Source organism: Microcaecilia unicolor, chromosome 11 (genome assembly GCF_901765095.1).
Source record: "Microcaecilia unicolor chromosome 11, aMicUni1.1, whole genome shotgun sequence".
NCBI classification, from domain to species: Eukaryota; Metazoa; Chordata; class Amphibia; order Gymnophiona; family Siphonopidae; genus Microcaecilia; species Microcaecilia unicolor.
In genome coordinates, this window is record NC_044041.1 from 172,045,192 (window position 1) to 172,066,272 (window position 21,081).

General features: G+C 42.4%; 1 protein-coding gene across 4 annotated transcripts in view; it reads right to left on the reverse strand.

Moving 5' to 3' along the window:
• LOC115479452 (cytochrome P450 2C42-like) overlaps positions 1–19,531 on the reverse strand; it is a 44,636-nt gene extending 25,105 nt beyond the window's left edge. Inside the window, exons 1-6 of one of the 4 annotated variants that reach the window (XM_030217359.1) lie at positions 19,349–19,531; positions 14,294–14,456; positions 7,285–7,434; positions 7,036–7,047; positions 5,734–5,894; positions 4,324–4,500 (exon numbers count right to left, since the gene is read on the reverse strand). In XM_030217359.1, coding sequence (XP_030073219.1) covers positions 4,324–4,500; positions 5,734–5,894; positions 7,036–7,047; positions 7,285–7,434; positions 14,294–14,456; positions 19,349–19,531 — 846 coding nt within the window. Of the gene's footprint in view, positions 1–4,323; positions 4,501–5,733; positions 5,895–7,035; positions 7,048–7,270; positions 7,444–14,293; positions 14,457–19,347 lie in introns of all 4 variants that reach the window. The other 3 variants (XM_030217358.1, XM_030217361.1, XM_030217360.1) reach the window with 3 other exon arrangements.
• Between the last annotated feature and the right edge of the window lie 1,550 nt (positions 19,532–21,081).

Genomic DNA, 21,081 nt, shown 5'->3' on the forward strand with positions numbered 1-21,081 from the left:
CAGAACTGTTTGGCACATTACTTTAATCTGTAGTTAGCGCACTACTTTTCATTGGCAGCTAAGAGTTCATTATAGCCCAAAGTCTGTAGTTACATTTCACATACTATAAAAGTGTTTGCAATGTACCTGCAACTACTATGCCCTAATTAAGTCCATACCAGCCTATTATGTCCCACATCCGAACCCTGGGCTTGATGGGTGGGGAATGAGCATACTGCTAGTTGTGATGAACTATAAAACAAGAAGATAAGTTGGAACACAGAGGCATCTAGAGAAGTGTAAATTGAACTTGTCAGATTGGAAAATCTGTACAAGACAGAAAAGTGTTGAATAACAATATCAAGACATTATTCAAAAAGCCCTCAAGATTTATTAAATGTTCAACAAATTGGATATTGAAGAGAATAGCATAGCAATTTGTTGAACATTTAATAAATCTTGACAGAAAAGTGAGGAAGGTTTTTTGTGCCAATGATGAAAGTTTCAGCTGCGAAAGGCTTGCATTACCTGGAGCTCAACTGAGGCTTTTTTCTTCCTTTTTTTGCTTGCCATTCATACAAGAGGTGATTATTTTTGACATTATTAATGGGAAGAGTATTTAGGGGCCCTTTTACTAAGCCATGTAAGTATCTACACGTGCCCAACGCACATCAAAATGGAGTTACAGCCTGGCTACTTCATGGCTCTTGCAGTAATTTAATTTTTGGCACGCGGCCGATACGCGTGGCCGGAAAATAATTTTTTATTTTACAACACATATATCGGATGCATGCCAAGTGGCATTTCACATGCATAGGTCATTACCACCCAGTTACCACATGAGACGTTACTGCTAGGTCAATGGCTGGTGGTAAGGTCGCAGACCCAAAATGGACAGGTGGCAATTTTGATTTTGCCGCACGTCTATTCTCGGCAGAAATAAAAAAAGGCCTTTTTTACAGGTGCACTGAAAAATGGATTGGTGCCCATGCCCACTACCAAACCATTTTTCAACGCACTTAGTAAAATGACCCCTTAATAAGGTGTTGTTATTGGTTTATCCTTTCCGCTCACTCTTGTAAAGGGGGTCCGCTTCCTTCTCTTGGGTGGAGCCGTCAAGCCTGCGGGGATCCCAGGGTTCCAGGACAGAATACTGCCGATACTGGGACTCAGGGCCAAAGTATTTTATTATCAGGCAATTTCATACCAAAAATCATAATATATTCTTCAAACCAAAAGATTCAGCCCTCTTAATATAGTCTTCAAAAGAAAAAGGTACAGTTCAGGTCCCAAAATCCCTCAGCAAATACTCAGCTCCTCAAGACCTCAGGTCTTCTATTACGGCATTAGCTTTCCCTTCCCCCTCCTTCAGAAGGGTTTAGTAAGAGTTCAGCACACTTCCAATATAGTACAACAGTTCAGAACAAATCTTCATGGACAGTCTTTGCACATCAAACCAATACCACAAATCGCCTGCCTTTTCACAGCACAGAAGGAACCCTGTAAGGAGGAGGGCCTCCTCCACTGCCTTCAAGTGCTGGGCAGGGCAACCTTTGAATTCTCCCACTCCATGGTAGCTGGCTCCTCTCCCTTAGGCAGCTCTAGTGGCGGGCTACTTCCTTCCTCCACATACTCCATGGAATCTCTCTCTCTCCATTCTTCTCCCCTCTCTCCTGGTGACTGAGAGCCTCCAGGAAATCTGCTCTCCCCTTCTCACAGCTGGGGGGGGGGGGGGGGATTATATACAGATGGTGAAGCCAGGGAAACTGAGCTTCATCCTTCCCTCGTCCTCTAGTGGGGAAGGGAGTAACAGGCTCACCCTGCCTTGAGCCATTGGTCCCCCTGCTGGGACTGGGAATCCATTCCACGTTTTTAAGACTACTCTCCTCACTCATCCTTGCAAAGACTTCTGGGCTCAACTGCTTCACTGGGGAGTCTCTGGGACTTGCCTTGTCACACTCTTCATATTGATATAATAGATTCTAGTTATAAAAGTGGTGTCATTCAGACCACCATCCAAGCAGTTATATGTTTGTTGTTGTTCTGAATGTATAGCTGCGTAAAAAAAAAAATGGGGGGGGCACTTACATTGCTCATGCCTAACTTATAGGTGCATATTTTTGCTGTTATGCTGGTATTCTATAAGGGCCCTGTTTACAAAGGCATGCTAGCATTTTTAGTGCATGCTAACATACGGCAGTTACACGGTTAGCGTGTGCTAATTTTTAGTGACTGCTAAACATTTTTAGTGTGTGCTAAAAATGCTAGTACTCCTTTGAAAACAGGGCCCTAAGGGTCCTGCTCCCTTCTAGAATAAGATCCTACCAAGTGCCCGGTTATAGAAATACGCCTTGTATATGTAAGACCTTGAATGCCAGCAGAAACCACTGGATTCTAGATAGGTCACCCAACGTTGGCATGAATCCCAGCTCGGCGCCTAAAATAATTAGTTAACGGGCTCCAATGATTTATTTATTGGAATTAACAAGTACTTAATTGACACTAATTATGATTTGGGTGTTGGTCTGGCTGCGCTCTGTTCTATAATAATGGGCTTCTAAATTGAATCGTATGCAACTGAAAAGGGGAGGTGGGTAGGGAAGAGACAAGGGCGGGTCAGTGGTGTTCACAAAGATACGTGCAGTGTTACAGAATAGCGGGGATCCACACCAAATTGCGTGCCAACATTTACACCAAGTTTCACCTGGTGTAAGTCCTTGCGCCCAAAGTTGAGGGTGAAATTTGGCGCTCAATGCTATTTTATAAAGAGCACTCATCCCAGAGAGCTCTTTATAGAATAACTTGAGCACCAAATTTTATTGGAGCCTAATTTTCAGTGCCATTTATAGAATTTCCCCCCCAAAAAAACTTAAAACAAGGTCACTCTACAACTGGTAACATCACTAGAACCTGATCAATATTGGTTGAGCACTCATTCTTCTGCCATACTGTAACACTGATTGAGCTGTAGCAATTTTGTAAATTGTTAAAGACATACCTGTTTCAGAAATATATGGATTATATTAATTGTGGATGAGCTCTGTATTTTCCCTGAAATGGTTGGTATATGTTATTGTTAACCACTCTGAGCTCTGCAAGGTTTATGCATTTTATAAGAGTTTTATCTAATTTAATGTAATTGTGGATAATTTGTAACCTTCTCACAATTTGATCAGGTGAAAGCTCTTTAAAACTCCATAGCCTGCGTGCCAGCTCTTGGGTATACCTGCAAGTGAATTTTCATAGGGAAACTTCCTGCAGAGTTTTCCTTGAAAATTCAGGGTGGGTCAGACCTTGAGTGCTTCAATACTGTGTCTTGCACCATGTATAAACACACAGCAAGATTTTAAAAATGAAATCTCCATGTGTTGTCAGCCAATTCCACCCTCCTGAGACTCCCCCTTTGTGTCACAAATGAAAATAGCCATGCTTTTTTACCTAGCAATAGGTGACTTCATTCACAGGCGGATGCTTAAAAGACTGGCATTGTTCTAAACAGTGCCAGAAAAATACTGCCACAACAGCGCGGCAAATGTTCAATGCCAATGGCATGCAAATTTAGGTACATTGTTAGCCTTGAACATTAGGGAGATCACGAGAGGACAGTGTCTGGCACATGCACTGAAGAGTTGTGCGTTAAGCACAGTTCTTTAATGCATACCCGGAACCCCAGAGGGGGGAGACAGGAAGGAGGAAGAGCTGCTGGCTGCCAATAAGTGCAGCTGAAAGGAAATAAAAAATCCAGTCCTTTTAAAAGTTAGCTGGCCAGTCTCTGGGAAGTAGATGCTGGGACTACATGTAGCTGGGCACAGGGATGAATGGAGCTTTCATCATTGTCCAGCCCTAGCAGTGCGAGTGCGATTTGAAGGGTTCTGGTCATCCGGGTCTTGCCGCTGCTTCAATTCTTCTGGCCACCAGCAGCACAGGTCTTACTATTCCTCCATTGTTCGTCACAATCCTAATGCCAGCTCTGAGCTGGTGTAGGGTTTTGCCAGGAGAGGAGCACCTTTGTTTGGCGTGCTGCCCACTAACCATTGGGGAGGAATGCAGGAGGCCCTCTTCTGCATGCATTTGCATGCTTATTGTACCCAGAACCAGTGAGCTCGTTGTCAGACATGCTCGTCAGCTCTGAGCATTCAGCAGGAGCAAATGTGGCCACTAGTTCGGTGGTAATGGCCTCTAGTGCCCACATTTGCTTCTGAGCATCAGGGCCTCAGTGCAGATCAGCAGAGAGATCACATTCCTTCAGTCTTTAAATACTGTGTGTGTGTTGCTACAACAGCCTTGACTATGAACTATGATAAGATACTCAAAGTCTTCACCCACTCCTCCAAAACATATTACCTGCTCCATTTTGAGGAGGAAACAGTCAATAAAGTCCCGGGGAGAGGTGGGATCCAAGGTCTCCTGGTGCTTCTTCACTCTTCCTGCTACAAACGTTTTCAACTGATCTATATCTTTCATCAGTCTCTTGTGAGGTCCAGGCAGATACTCCATCACATTAGGAAAGAAGTTATAGAGCTAGGAGAAAAGGAAACCATTTGTTTATTGGAGGGCAGGTGCAGATTTAGTGCAGTGCCATTCCCAGTCACTCAAAACAGGAAACATTCAACCAGGAGATCTACAACAGGTCAAGATGTGTTTGCAAATGCGGAAGACAGTTCTATAACAAGGCACCTCGTAGGAGTCAAAGCAATGTAGGTGCCTACTTTCCTTTATAGAACACTAACATAACTGGATATACGGATGCTTAACATATATCTTATGCCTGCCATAGAACTGGTGGAAATGCTTTTGCATAAATGTCCTCGATGCATGTGTAATTTACAGGTTTTTAGTGACATAAATGGGCATGTCTAGATGTAGGCGCATTCCCCAGCCCTATGTGCTATTCTATAAACCATGCCTAATTTTAGGTGTGGCTAACTGGATAGCGCTATGTGCTGTTTTGGATGCACCTAGATTTTAGTCGCCATTTGCAGAATCTGGCCCTATATGTGTAAATGTTTAGAATACTGACATACATACATAACAATATTCCACCTAAGAGCTATTTTGTAAATATGTACTTTTTTGCAAGGGAAGCATACATGTGGACAGACCCTAGGTGGGGCATGGGCTGGATGCACGAATAATATAAACTACGCATGTATCCTTGGCATTTAGCTGCTCATAGTTACACAAGCCCTTTGGTTGGTCTGTACTCATGCCTAACTTCTAGGCAGCTATATTTCATTCTAGTATATATCCATTCCATTACACAATATATACATTCCGTTCTAGAATGTATACAATCCATCCTAGATTATATATATATATATATATATATATATATTCTGTTTTAGAATAGGCTCCTACCAGGTGCCCTGTTATAGAATTGCCCTGTACGAGGGTAAGTCTATAACTGTGAATATTGCTACACAGCAGATAATCTACAGCTCTGCCCATGCACCTCCCATAGACTGTCCCAGCGCTGTCCGGAGAGTGCCAAGGCAGTCAGAGAAATATTCAGCTGCACTATCCAGTTAGTGCTGCTGTATTATTCAGCTGCCAGGCACTTATCTGGTTAGCAACACAGTACCTTTGAATATTGGCTGGCCAGTCTTCTTGCGGCCTGTGCTCCCTTCTATGGCCTTTGGCCAATAGAAGAGCTTTCTCTGTCATTTATGTGCTGTTCCATAGTCATGCATGGTTTAAGTGTGACTTTAAAACTTATCTCTAAAGGGAAAGCAGAATAACAACATTGTTGTTTACCTGTACCCAGATCGAGCTAAAAATCCGAAAGGTATCATTTATCAAACTGAGCAAGATGAGGAAGTTCCCATCTTCATAGTCAAATCGATCCCCGAAAACCACAGAGCTGATAACGTTGGAGACAGAGCGACTGAAGAAGAAGGTGGGGTCAAATGGCAACTCTAGTACAATGAAGGAAAAAATACATTTTTGCAGTTTCTTTTAAAATGTGTATTTAAATGCATTACAGTGCAATTCATATTCAGCAACAAAATACCATGGAAAATGGCCAAGTTAGACCTTGAAATCAGAAGACCAACATAAAAGTCAGTGACTGTGTTAGGAGAAAGATTATCCAGACATATTATAAAAGAAAAGACAAGGACCCAAAACTTGATAAAACTTTGATTTTCTTTCACTGTAAAGGCTAATCTTTCAACAAATGTGATTTTATGCGATTGCTTCCACCATTGTGCAATTTGGTAGATGTGGACCCAGCAGTGGTGTAGCTATGGGTGGGCCTGGGTGGGGACAGGCTCAACTATTCTTGGTTCAGGCCCACCCAGCTGCAGTGCCACACTGCTCTCTTCCCCTCTCTCCTCCGTGGCATTCCAGCATCTGCACTCCAGTCTCTTAGCCCCTTCCCTCCCCAGTGTCAGCACAGGTGTCTTCAGCACCTTTAGCAACTTATTCTTGCTGCTTGTGCAGGCCCCCTAGGTTTCCATGTGCCACGTTCCACCAGACAGGAAATAGGCAATGACATCAGCGAGGGCGGGACATGGCAGATGGAAGCCTGCGAGGCTGGCGCAAGCAGTGAGAATGAATCACTGCAGGCACTGAGGATGTCGGTACCGACATCGGTGAGGGACAGAGTTCAGAGACAGGAGTGCAGATGCCAGGACACCACAGAGGAGAGGGAGAAGATGTGGGGTAGGTTAACCCTCCCCCCCCCCCCCCCACTATGCTCTTAAAAAATATCTCCGGGAAGATATTTGTGTTATGATTGGAATGGGGGGAGAGGGGGCACGTGCACATAGAAGGGCACATCCAATTTACCTCTGGGCCCATCCAAAATGCCGAGTCTGGCTATGTCTCTGGGTCCCAGTAGAGTGTCACAGTAAATTTGGCTACTAGTAATAATGAGAGATCAACTTTTAATGCTGAGATGGATCAAGAATGTGATCCCAGCACCCTGGTATATCTAAAACTGATGAAATTTAAAATACAAGTGTATTATCTGTAATATTTTCTTTCCCTCCCCTCATAAAATCCTGAAACTGTTTGGCATTCCTATCATATATATATATAAGATTCAGATTCAACCTAGAAAATTTCCTCGTGCAAGAGATTCCTCTAGCATGTATTCGTCTTCACGAATTACAAATATTGACAGAAAAAGAGCAAGAGAAAGAGAGGGCCAAGCAATGCCTCCTGTGCTCAAAATTCTGGAGCACCTCCAAAAGTTTAAAACAACAAATGAGCTTTCAGCAAAGCCCTAAACTTCAAATATGAAAGACTGAAGTGCATTCTAATAATCCCCCTGCATTCATTAGTGAACCCTGTAGCACAAACCTTTGGTTTTTTTTAGCTCCTCCGTCAGAAACTGGGCCTCTTCTTGGATCCTCTCCTCAATGCTCCTCTTCCCCATCCCAAAATTTCTCAATGTCATGAGGGAGAACCGTCGGAGTTGCTTCCAGCGCTCTCCATTACTATTAATAACTCCTGAGGAGAATGATTAAATATTGTATTATTTTAGGTCAGTATGTTCAATAACAGTGTTGATTACATTTTTAAATGCTCTTTTCTCTTCTTCTTAAGTCCCCATTTTGCAGCTAAAGTCTTCCTGTTACTCCTATTCTCTTCATTATGCTGATCCCTCTCTCAGGTCTCTCTCTCTGTCAGATCCTATGAATCTGTTTCCTCTTTCTTGGCCCTCTTTACTCTCCTCTCTCACTCCACAGCCTGTGCCTTCACAACTCTCTCTAGCCTTTCTCCCAGCTCTGTCATTACCCTATTACAGTATCTTCAGCATTTCCACCCCCCCCCCCCCCTTCTCCTCACAGTTCTTATCTTCCTCTACCAATTATCATTTAGTCTTCTAGCTCCTCTCTCAATCTTTAAGCAGTATTCTCTTCCCAGCTAATATGGGGCTGGATATTTAGCAAGACTTACTTGGGCAATTGCTAGATTTTCAGTCTTTCCCCACTGCTCTGGCATTACGTGGGCAGTGTTGGGGCAGAGTTTCATGTCTGCTAATTTTATTTTTTTGTTACATTTGTACCCCACGCTTTCCCTCTCATGGCAGGCTCAATTGCGCTTACATGGGGCAATGGAGGGTTAAATGACTTGCTCAGAGTCACAAGGAGCTGCCTGTGCCTGAAGTGGGAATCAAACTCAGGTCCTCAGTTCCTCAGTTCCCCAGGACCAAAGTCCACCACCCTAACCACTAGGCCACTCCTCCACTCCAATTGACTAACTAACTATATCAAGTTAGAACAACAAAAAGGATAATTAACTTTATCTGGTTTAGAAGGAATGGATCCACAGAATCTTAGTGAAGATTGGGTGGCAATACCGGTAATTGGGAAGCAAAACCATTGCTGGGCAGACTTGTACGGTCTATGCCCTGAGAATAGCAAGGACAAATCATGTAAAATGAGCTTATCTTGTTGGGCAGACTGTATGGACTGTACAGGTCTTTATCTGCCCTCATTTACTGTGTTACCATGTTACTATGTTTAATTATCTTGCTACTAGACTGAATGTTGCTAATACTTGGAGAATTACTGTTGGCCACGTTATGCTCGGAAAATCAGTGCCAGCTGACATCCAGATACCAGGGCTGAATATCCAGGCATAAAAAGAAATCCACAGTGGCCAGTTTTTAAATCACAGAAAGGGTGGTGAAGGCATGGAATGGCCTCCCGGTGGAGGTGGTGGAGTCGAAGACTGTTCCGGAATTTTAAAAGGCATGGGATAAGCATGTGGGATCGCTTAGGAACAGGAAGAATTAGGGGTTACAGAGGATGGGCAGACTGGATGGGTCATATGGCCTTTATCTGCCGTCATGTTTCTATGTTTCTAAATGCTAACCGCCATGGTTATCATATTGAGTGGTATGTATTTAGTCATATTTAAACATGATTTTCTCAAGATCTATGCAAAATTTATACAGCAGCACAAATTCTAGCTCTTTTCACTGCTCTCTTCACCCCTCTTAGCCAGGAATCCTTCATTTGCTCTCTCAACCACCTCTATAGAGTTTTTATCCCTTCACCTAGTACATAAGAATACGAAGATCCCGATGTTCAGACCACGGGAGGAAGCTGGACTGCCTTCTCTGGTCAGCGCTGAGCCTTGATATTCAATGCTTGGCCATTTCCAGTGACTGGCATTGAATATCACACCAAACGTTTCCCTCCCTGTCTCAAACACCTTGAAAATTCTTGGAGTTACCATTGATCGAAATCTTACACTCGATTGCCACGTGAAGAAGATGTTCCACTCCATGTGGAAGCTCAAAAGAGTAAAACCTTTTTTCCCAAGATCCATCCTTCGCAATCTGGTACAATCAATGGTATTAAGTCACCTAGTCTATTGTAACACACTCTATGCTGGCTGTAAAGAACAGACTGTCAAGAAACTCCAAACAGCCCAGAATACTGCAGCCAGACTCAATTTTGGAAAAACAAGATATGAAAGTGCAAAACCCCTAAGAAAAAAACTTCACTGGCTCCCACTTAAAGAATGTACCACATTCAAGATTTGCAGGAGGGGCATAATCGACCAGAAACGCCTATCTCCATGGGCGTTAATCTCCGAGAACGGGTCCGTGAAGGGGCGGAGTGAACCGTATTTTTTAAAAAAAATAGACGCCCATGCTTTATTCGCCAAGGTGTGAGCTGGGCGTTTTTTGCTTTTCACCGATAATGGAAAATGAAATCGCCCAGCTCAAAACGAATAAATGCAAGGCATTTGTTCGTGGGAGGGGCCAGGATTCATAGTGCACTGGTCCCCCTCACATGCCAGGACACCAACCGGGCACCCTAGGGGGCACTTTTACAAAAACAAAAAAAAAGGTAAAAGAGCTCCCAGGTGCATAGCACCCTTCCCTTGGGTGTTGAGCCCCCAAATCCCCCTCAAAACCCACTGCCCACAAGTCTACACCAGTACTATAGCCCTAAGCGGTGAAGGGGGGCACCTACATGTGGGCACAGGGGTTTGGGGGGGGTTGGACGACTAGTAGCATTAAGCAGCACAATTGTAACAGGTAGGGGGGGGATGGGCCTGGGTCCACCTGCCTGACGTCCACTGCACCCCCTAACAACTGTTCCAGGGACCTGCATACTGCTGCTTGGGAGGAGGGTATGACATTTGAGGGTGAAAGTAAAAAGTTGTGAAACATCATTTGTTGTGGTGGGAGGGGGTTAGTGACCACTGGGGGAGTCAGGGGAGGTCATCCCCGACTCCCTCTGGGGGTCATCTGGTCATTTAGGGCACTTTTTGGGGCCTTATTCGTCAAAAAACAGGGTCCAGGAAAAGTGCCCTAAATTCTAGCTACAAACGCATCCATTATCGGCGAAGGGCGCCCATCTCTGTTCGGGTGATAACCACGCCCCAGTTCCGCCTTCACCACGCCTCCGACACTCCCCCGTCAACTTTGTCCGCATCCGCGACGGAGTGCAGTTGAAAGCGTCCAAAGTTCGGCTTTCGATTATGCCGCTTTATTTGTTTTTGTGAGAAGAACGCCCATCTCCCGATTTAGGTCGGAACTTGGGCGTTATTCTCGTTCGATTATAAGCAGGCTAGTCTATTGTAACACACTCTATGCTGGCTGTAAAGAACAGACTGTCAAGAAACTCCAAACAGCCCAGAATACTGCAGCCAGACTCAATTTTGGAAAAACAAGATATGAAAGTGCAAAACCCCTAAGAAAAAAACTTCACTGGCTCCCACTTAAAGAATGTACCACATTCAAGATTTGCAAGATTGTTTATAAAAATTATCTACGGGGATGCCCTGTCCTACATGCTAGACCTTGTAGACCTCCCTCCCAGAAATGCTAAAAGATCTTCCCGCACATTTCTTAATCTACAGTTCCCTAGCTGCAAAGGAGTGAAATACAAACTAACACATGCATCCAGCTTTTCTTACACGAGCACGCAGCTGTGGAATGCACTACCAACTAGCTTGAAAACAATTAATGAAATAACTAACTTTCGCAAATCTCTGAAAACATACCTCTTCAACAAAGCCTACCCTGAGAATCCATAGGCTAACTATAACACCTCACCACTCCAACCTTCCCTTCTTTATATAATTGTTTGATTAACTCTTTTTGTTATCCTTAACCCTTTGTAATACCAACTATATCTTTGTTATCCTTGATCTTTTGTAACACCAAATGTATCTGTTACCCTGGAATGGCAATGCCATAACAGGTTTGTGTACGCCACATTGAGCCTGCAAATAGGTGGGAAAATATGGGATACAAGTGCAATAAATAAATAAATAAATAAATATCCGGTTTATTTTTGTCCAGTCTGAATTTAACCGGTCAAGCCAATATTCATCGCTGGCCGGTTAAGTATGAACTGGCCAAAGATATTCAAGCTATTGATGTGGCCAGATTTGGCTGCCAAACTTAGCTGGCAATGCGCTGAAAATCAGTGGATAGCCAGTTGTATTGCGTGATATGATTGGCTATCCACTAAGCACTAACTGGGAACGTTCAACGGGAGACAGCCGGATATCTGAATATCATCGGTAGCCAGTTAAGTACCATTTAGCTAGCCAGGTGCCATTTTTGGCTGGTTAGATGGTTTTCAATATTGGCTGAATGGTACCGCTTATTTTGAAAGCTTTTTTGGGAAAGGGGTATACTAATTAAATTGACACATTAATTTAGTGCACACTAATTTTTTTAAGGAGCACTAATGAACCAAATTCATTTGGGTTATTCTTTAACAAGCTGCGTAGATGTAGGTGGCAAGTACATATGTAAATGCTGGTGCACTAATCATTTATTCACACATGTTTATGTTTATTGCAATTTGATATACCATCTTTTGTGGCATGCGGATTAAAGTGGTTTACATTATAAAAAAGTGTAAAGGAATACCAATTAATCAGACAAGAAAGAAGAAAAACAACAACAAGAGAAATAGGCTGAAGAGATACTTTATCGGGCTTCAGCCACTTCGGGAATCCACCCTCCCCCTCTCCCCTACAAAAACATAGATGGGTTTTCAGAGCTGACAGGAATTTGATACAGGATGGCTCTATATGAAGCATGGATGGTAATGCATTCAAGAGGATTGAAGCAAAAAAAGAAAGTCACTCTTGATGCGGTTTGTGGAGTAATCAGGGAGGCTAGATAAAGTGGAGTGTCAGCATGAAGTGGGATATTGCTAGATTCATCACTCACTCTGATCCCACAAATTGAAACAACCTTCAAAAATTGTCTCTAGTATCTATGGCAGCTACAAAATCTCTCTCCATACATTGAAAATACGAGTCTGACCACAGTGGTCCATGCCTTGATAACATCATGACTAGACCTCTGTAATGCCCTGTACACTGGCCAAACCAAAAGGAGTTTGTATCAGCTCCAACTAATTCAGAATGCTGCAGCACGACTGATAGAAGGCTGCAAGTGACATGACCACATCATACCCGTCCTGCAAACTCACACTGGCTACCAGTACCTTACAGGGCTAAATTTAAAACTCTATGTTTGATTTTCAAGGTCCTCAGACAAAATGGGCCAGAGTACTTAAAGAATAAGTTAGCCCTTTACACACCTTTAAGACCTCTGAGGTCCTCTCAAGGATCATCACTATCTGTACCTTCGTCAACTTAACTGGTCAAGCCAATATTCAGCGCTAGATGGTTAAGTTGGAACTGGCCAAATATATTCTATTTATTGACATGGCCAAATATGGCCACCAATCTTAGCCAGCTTTGTGCTGAAAATCATTGGATAGCCAGTTATATCACTTGATATAGCCAGCTATCTGCTAGCGCTAATCAGCGATATTCAGCAGGATATAGCCAGTGGCGTTCCTAGGGGGGCTGACACCCGGGGCGGATCGCTGATGCGCCCCGCCCCCCGGGTGCAGCACCCTCCCCGGAACAGCACGATGCCCCCCCACTGGCGAACCCCCCCCCCCAATCCCCTGGCGAAAGAACCCCCCGGGTGCACGCCGCTGGGTGGGGTGCCGCGCGCCTGCTGGCTCTTCGTTTTCATGCTCCCTCGGGAGCATGAAAACGAAGAGCCGACAGGCGCGCGGCACCCCCCCAGCGGCGTGCACCCGGGGCAGACCGCCCCCACCGCCCCCCCCTTGGTACGCCACTGGATATAGCCAGCTATCCCCTGCTGAATATTTCCAGTTAGCCGGTTAAGTGCTATTTAGCCGGGCGAATTGTTCTGAATATTGAGGGGGAGGGGGATTTTTGTTTTTCCATCAAGTTGCTTGCAGAGTGCATTTAAAAAAAAAAAAAGATAAACTGGCTTATTAATGTTTTATTAAACCAGGAACTTGTCCTAAGCAACCTCAAAGGTTCAGGACTTCTTAAACATTTGTTTTTCCCCAATTCAGAAAGAACCCAGGGAGCATGAGTTACTTGATTGCCCCACCTATCCCAAGTGAGTCACTTAATTCAGATTACGAGGCAATAAGGGACTACAGTTCAAACTACTATGTAGTGGGAGTCTAAGGGGTCCTTTTACAAAGATGAGCAGAAAAATGTCTTGCGGTAGTGTAGGCGTGGGTTTTGGGCGTGCACCGATCCATTTTTTAGCGCGCCTATAAAAAATGCCTTTTTCTTTTTGCCAAAAATGGATGTGCGGCAAAATCAAAATTGCCATGCGTCCATTTTCTGTCTGAGACCTTACTGCCAGCCATTGACCTAGCGGTAAAGAATCCAGGTGGTAATGACCTACATGTGTCAAATGCCACTTGGCATGCGTCCATTATGCGTGCCCGAAAATAAAAAATATTTTTCAGATGCGCGTATCAGACACATGCCAAAAATGAAATTACCGCAAGAGCCACTTGGTAGTCGGGTGGTAATTCCATTTTAGCATATGTTGGGCGCCCATAGAGGCTTACATGACGCAAGTAAAAAGGCTCCTTTTATTTTCTACCCACTGAACAGAAGGGAAGGGTTTGAGAGGAAAAATGGGAATAGAAATGGATATGGAATTTCTAAAAGTAATTGCATGATGTGAGCGATTGGAATTCAAGAGCTGGAATTCAAGAGCTTAGTTCCAAAATGTGGTAAGTGTGAAAAGCTGTTTTCTTGATAAATGAATGTTTTTATTTTCAAGAACTCTAGTTGACAGAAGAATTTAAAAAAAATTATATCATATACCTTACAAATAAATTCCTTTCAGTGCAAATTTCACACTTTCTATAGCTATCTATGAAGGCAGTTTGCTTCCAATATAAACTCATTTTTGAAGAAAATGTACTTAACAGGTTTTGGAACTAAGCTCTTCAATTCTTTGAAGGCTGGATGTGGACCCTTCGATTTCATTACCCACCCTTCTCTCCCCTGTGTTCTGGGAACTTCTTACCATGGCCACGGTTGACTCGATCCATGATTGGTAGGCTTCCCCTCGCAGCAAACCACTCACCATGGTCATTCAGAGCCTCCTTCATAATTTCATAACCGCACAAAACCACCACTGGCTCTGATCCTAAGTGGATGGTGAATATTGATCCATACTTCTCACTGAGCTAGAAAATAAAATCATGGATATTATTATCTTAGATAGAATCTAATAGTTAAAACATATTTTTGATCAATGGAAGAGGAAGGGTGGCTGAGATACAGGAAAGCTAGAGTTCAAATCCTACATCTCCCACTGATGGCATCTTGGGAGTAATTCTAAAAACGAGTAGTACCATGAGGCTACCAGTAGAGGTTGAGGCAGCCATTTTAATGAAGCAAAAAAGGAGCAGATCACAAGGGTAGAAATAAAAAGTCCAATTTATTCACCACACATATATGAATCATAAATCATAGGAAAGGTCCAACATGTTTTGTTTATTATGTGGGCAGTATTATAGGTGCTGGTACCTGTTGGTTTCCCCTGAGTCGCTCCAGTGCGCGAGACACAACAGAGTCAAACCAAAGGAAAGAGTACACATGCTTGGATACGCACTAGTAATTGACAGGAGTATGACCAGTAATGAAACCAGCCTTCTTAGTAGCACTTCAGTGGCATCTCAGGTGTATGTTGCTGCTGTAAATGGGAATAAGAAGGCTCTGCAAAAATTGATATTAGTTTTGTCAGTGAAGCCCCTGATGCAGCCCTGGTTAGGGCAAAGCAAGATGTTTTGGGGTCTATGATTTATGATTCTATTCTATTCCAGTTTTTCTGTCCCACTAATTTCACTCAAAGAATCAAAGCGGGTTATAACGTAATCATTTCACTACAACTTCAAAATATTTCTTGAATAAAAAAAGTTTTAAAAGACTTCCTCAACTGTTTGGCAAATAAATTGGACTTTGTATTTCTACCCTTCTGATGAATAAATTGGATTTTTTATTTCTACCCTTGTGATTTGCTCCTTTTTTGCCCCGTTCTTCATATTGCAGATCGTCTGTCTATTTGTTTTCTTGAGCCATTTTAATGAGGCAGCATCTAGGAGCAGGAGCGAGTGAGGGTCATTCCTGCTCCCACTGGACCAGCAGGGATTCCAGGTAGGCCTGAGGGGTGCGTGGAGTGAGAACAGAAGGGGGTTATTTCAGGGGAGGGAATCAGAAGAGGGATTGGAGGGGCTGAGAAATATTTTTAAAAATTATGTGGGTGCGAGTGTGTATGTGTGTGTGTGGGGGGGGGGGGGGGAGTGACTTGCAGCGGTCCGGTTCTGCCCCGATGTCTTTCGGTGGCCCTGCTTATCGGCTGACAAAAAGGAAGGTTGCCAGCCACAAGCTAGACACAGGCAGTAATGTATAATTAGGAAAAGCAAAGGGAAAAATATATGCAGCTATATACTGTCCCCCTGATATTCAAAACTATTTAACAGGCCAGGAACGGAATTCTAAACATTTGCATGGGTGATAGGCATGCAACTGTTATCACCTAATTTATAAAATTACCCTCATCATGACCTTGAACCAGTCACTTTACCCTCTTTTGCAGTAGCAGCGGGGGCCATTTTTCCTCACACACCAGGGTCCTTTTTACTGCAGCGGGTAAAAAGCCCCCCCCCCCCCAAAATGGCCATGCAGTAAGATAACTCTTACCGCATGGCCATGCTGAGGGGACCACTTACCGCCACCCACTGAGGTGGCGTTAAGGACTCCTGTGGTAACCCAGCAGTAACTGGGCAGTGCGCGGCAATGCCTGATTAACTCCAGGTTAGTGCCGCGCTAGACAAAAATATTTCTGGGGAGCACTGGAAATGGTGCTCACTCAACCCAGAACTACCGCCGGCGGCCTCATTGCCCTAGCGGTAGTGAAGTTTTAGCAGACATTGAAAGGAGAGCAGCGTTGGAGAAACGCTTCAGCTGGCAGGGGTTAGGGACCCCTGCCAGCCATACCAGGGGTCCTGGATCCATTTTGGGGGAGCTCAGACCCCAGTAGCTCCCCATAGCTACGCCATTGTCAGGGACATAGGCCCAAGCCCTGCCGGCTGAAGTGGAGGGAAAAGACCTCAGAAATCGCAAAGAGTTCCAACCCACCTTATAAATCACAGGCTAGGCTCACAGTCTTTTAGCAAAAAAATCAGTATTGGTCAAAAAACCTCCTTCCTGCCTGTAGTCAAAACTTTATTCATTACAATGCACATTTGCCAAAAATAAACTTGTGTTAATAATTTTAATCTTTTTGAAATTTTCAATGCAACATGAAAGCCAACTTAATTCTTGTTCTCAATCTTCATAGAAAAGTGCAACATATATAAAAATCAAAAGAACATAGTGACAACTTATCTGTAAAAGCTGGATCCCAACAGGGACCCGTTTCACAAAGGCTTCGTCAGGGGATCAAATTCAACAGTCACTATTTTTAGTCCTCATACTTGTGTGTTGCCTTCCTTTCCAAATGACAGGCAGGAAGGAGGTTTTTGACTAATGATTGATTTTTTCAAGAAGACTGAGCCCAGCCTGTGATTTATAAGGTGGGTTGTAACTCTTTGTGATTTCTGAGGTCTTTTTCCTCCTGCTAGGTTCTGACTTTGTAATAAACGTTTAGAATTTTCAATATGTTTATTATGAAATAGTTTATCCAATTTGAAGATTGGGAATCTTTTTTTTTTTTTTTTTCCAATTTTGAGTTGCACACATGCTAGTTAACTGTGGACAGTTCCATGTAGACTTATCTCCTTAGTTAATAGATCCCATTGGCAATAATGGGGCTTTTGCATAATCATATTACTGTACATTCGTAAACGTAGCCTTTAGATTGCAAACCCTCTGGGAACAAGTAAATGCTCTCATAACAAATATTCTCTGGTTTGAAAAGAGCAAACAACTGATACCAGATTGTATCACATTAAGGTCCAGTAAAGATCATGCCAGTCCAAAAATGTGTTAAGATATGGGTGTTGTTTTAGACTCTTCATTGACATTTGACATTCAGATTCAGAACTTATGCAGTAAAGTGTTTTTTACACTCCACAACCTGAGAGCAATACAAGCTCTATTTTACGAGGAAAATTTTGCTAGGCCAACACAGCAATTAATTCTAGTACAAATTACTGAAAAGCTATTTATACAGTTTTAACAAGCAAAAGCTATAAAATGTTATAGTTTTTTTTTTGTTACATTTGTATCCTGTGCTTTCCCACTCATGGCAGACTCTATGCGGTGGGCAATGGAGGGTTAAATGACTTGCCCAGAGTCACAAGGAGCTGCCTGTGCCAGGAATCGAACTCAGTTCCTCAGGACCATAGTCTACCACCCTAACCACTAGGCTACTCCTCCACTCTATTCATACATGTATTGGTAACCAATGGAAGGCTATTATTATTATTATTATTATTATTATTATTATTATTATTATTATTATTATTTGTTACACTTGTATCCCACATTTTCCCACCTTTTTGCAGGCTCAATGTGGCTTACATGTAACCGTTAACGGCGTTAACCGATTCCGGTCTGAACAAATACATGGTATGAATGAATACATTGTGGTAGAATGAGGTACATGTATGGTAGGTACAACTGGGGGAACTTAGAGAGGGAAGGGGGGAAGAAGGGTCACGTAATGTCTGTTACGGTCTTTGGTTGCATTGTGTCGCAAGTGACCAGGTATTTTTATGTTGGCAACACCTCAGTGAGAATGATTTTTAAACAATCTAAGTTTCTGCATGTGACTTCTTTATTGATAAATTTTTGGAAAGCACTAAAGACAGACCTGTTCAGAAGAGCATACCCCACTGACCCAACATAAAAATACCTGGTCACTTGCGACACAATGCAACCAATGACCATAACAGACATTACGTGACCCTTCTTCCCCCCTTCCCTCTCTAAGTTACCCCAGTTGTACCTACCATACATGTACCTCATTCTACCACAATATCACTTTGTATTCATTCATACCATGTATTTGTTCAGACCGGAATCAGTTAACGCCGTTAATGGTTACATGTAAGTCACACTGAGCCTGCAAAAAGGTGGGAAAATGTGGGATACAAGTGTAACTAATAATAATAATAGCCTTCCATTGGTTACCAATACATGTACGAATAGAGTTCAAGTTAGCTAGCCCTATATTTAAGATTTTATATGGCCTTGGATTATTTTATTTAAATGATCTAATGTCTATTAGAAATAGGGGTCCTCTAAATAATCTATATACTGCTTCTCACTTAACTTTCCATCATTTAAAAATGTATCTTTAATGAGGATTCTTGAAATGTCTTTCTCTTATCAAGCAGTGTCCTTCTGGAATGCATTACCAATTCAGATAAAATTTCAGTCATCTTATAGTTTTACCAGCGTGTTTTGAAGACTTATCCCTTTTGAGAAATATGTGATACAATAATTTATACATTTTTTCTTAGACAAAACCTATTTACATTGATGTTAATGGGGTTTTTTTTTGTTTTTTTCTGCCCTCTATTCTTTTTGTAAGCCACTCTGGACCAAAGTACTAAATTTAGAGGGATATAAGAGAGTACATTGGATTGGATTGGAAATATTTATTGTCCCTGAATCTAACTCACCTTGAACTACAACTGAAAAATGCCTGAAAAAAGAAAATCCTGACATAAATAGTAAATATGTCTATCTCCCAACTGCTTATGATACCTTCCAGAGATCCTGATAAATTAATACTCTCCCAACCTTTGCTTCTCCTTTGCATGACAGGTTCATATAGATTTGCTTATTGGGTGAGCTTGATTATGTCATATATACAGCAATATCAGATATAATTTATGATGCTAAGAGTTCATACCAGAGTTTCACCAAATAGTATGCTTGTTATGGAAAATGCAATGGGTATTTGAATAACATATCAAAATTTTAAAGTATGTCCTTCCATTCTATAGCACAGTTAAGCTGAAAAAGTATTTTCAAAGTTGTGGATCTGCATGCTTTCATTACTTATTTTAAATAAAGCTTTCCTGAGCCAACTACTGTGAACATGAGCAGCTAGAAAATGATGTACCTTAAGGAGTACGCGGAAGATTTCTTTACCATTCAGCTGCAAGGCGTTTCCCAAGAAGGGGAGAGCTGTGGGTCCAGGTGGTAGTTTGCCAACACCTTGTTTCATCCTCTTCTGGACTGTGCTTAACATCAGCGAGGTGACACATAGCAGTAACAAGAATATGCCAGCTCCCATCAGTTCCATTTTTGGGTGTATTGAAAATTATCGTGTTGTGGAGACTGAGAATTGATCTTCACTTAAGTACATTTATACAGATGGATATTGGCAAAAGTGGACCTGATCACTCAGCTTTTCCATCAACAAGATTATCATGCCACTGTATTTTTTCTAAACTTCTATGAACTATCTTCTACATCTTGAGTATTTTTCACTCATTATTCTATTCAAACAATCAGTGATTGTACCTTGTTTGCTGAATTCTTCTGGTATACTATAACACAAAACTCTGCCAAGGTACTTCTGTATATTAAATACGGAAGGATTATAAGAGATCTGGAGAAAATTGAGAAGAACCTAATATATACAGGTGAAAGGAATTAATTACCTCTTCTCTCATGACAAATACAACTAAACCAGCATATGTGCCTTGCAATCAGCTGCAAATTTCAGTAGAGTAGAATTCCAGCTCCTGGTAGAGTACATCTTGTTCACTCTTGATGGATGACCTGCATGCAGAGGTCACTTCCTGGTAAGTCCTCCTTCGATGATACATTGCCATAGTTTAATATCCCTTATGGCTAGAGGATGCCAAAAGAAAACATATTAGAGGTCTATTTTCAAAGGGTGCTTCCCTGTGGGAAAAGAAGCCCCACAATGGAAAAGGGGCTATGTCAGGGAGTGGTATTAAAGGCTCAGTAAAGCCAACAAAAAGCAGAACGGTCCTCCAAGGACTACAGACGAAACTGCAAACAAAAAAAAAAAAAAAATGGGAGAAGAGCAATGAAGTTCCAGCACTGAGATATTTATTGATGATCAATCAACTTTGATCAATAATATAAAATTATCAGTCAGTTTTATATTATTGGTCAAAGTTGATTGATCATAAGTACATAAGTATTGCCATACTGGGAGAGACCAAAGGTCCATCAAGTCCAGCATCCTGTTTCCAACAGTGGCCAATCCAGATCACAAATACCCGGCAAGAACCCCAAAAAGTACAAAACATTTTATACTGCTTATCCCAGAAATAGTGGATTTTCCCCAAGTCCATTTAATAACAGTCTATGGACTTTTCCTTTATCATCAATAAATATCCCAGTGCTGGAACTTCATTGCTCTTCCCCCATTTTTTTGTCTGGTTAAAGGCTTAGGGGCCCTTTTACTAAGCTGCATAGGCGCCTATGTGCATACAATGTGTGTCAAATTAGAACTACCGCCTGGCTACTGCATACCTCGGGCAGTAATTCTACTTTTGATATGCATCCAAAACACAAGCCAGAAAATAATTTCAATTTTCTACTGCTTGGCGCTAACTGGTCAGTAATTGGCAGTGTATGCGTACTGACAATTACCGCCCGGATAACGCATAAGACCTTACCGCTAAGTCAATGGGTGGTGGTAAGGTCTCAGGCCCAAAATGGACATGCACTGATTTTTATTTTGCTGCACGTCCATTTTTGGCAAAAAAAGGCCTTTTTTACAGGCATGCTGAAAAACGGACCTGCGCGCATCCAATACACACGCCTACTCCAGTGCAGGCCATTTTTCGGTGCACCTTAGTAAAAGGGCCCTTC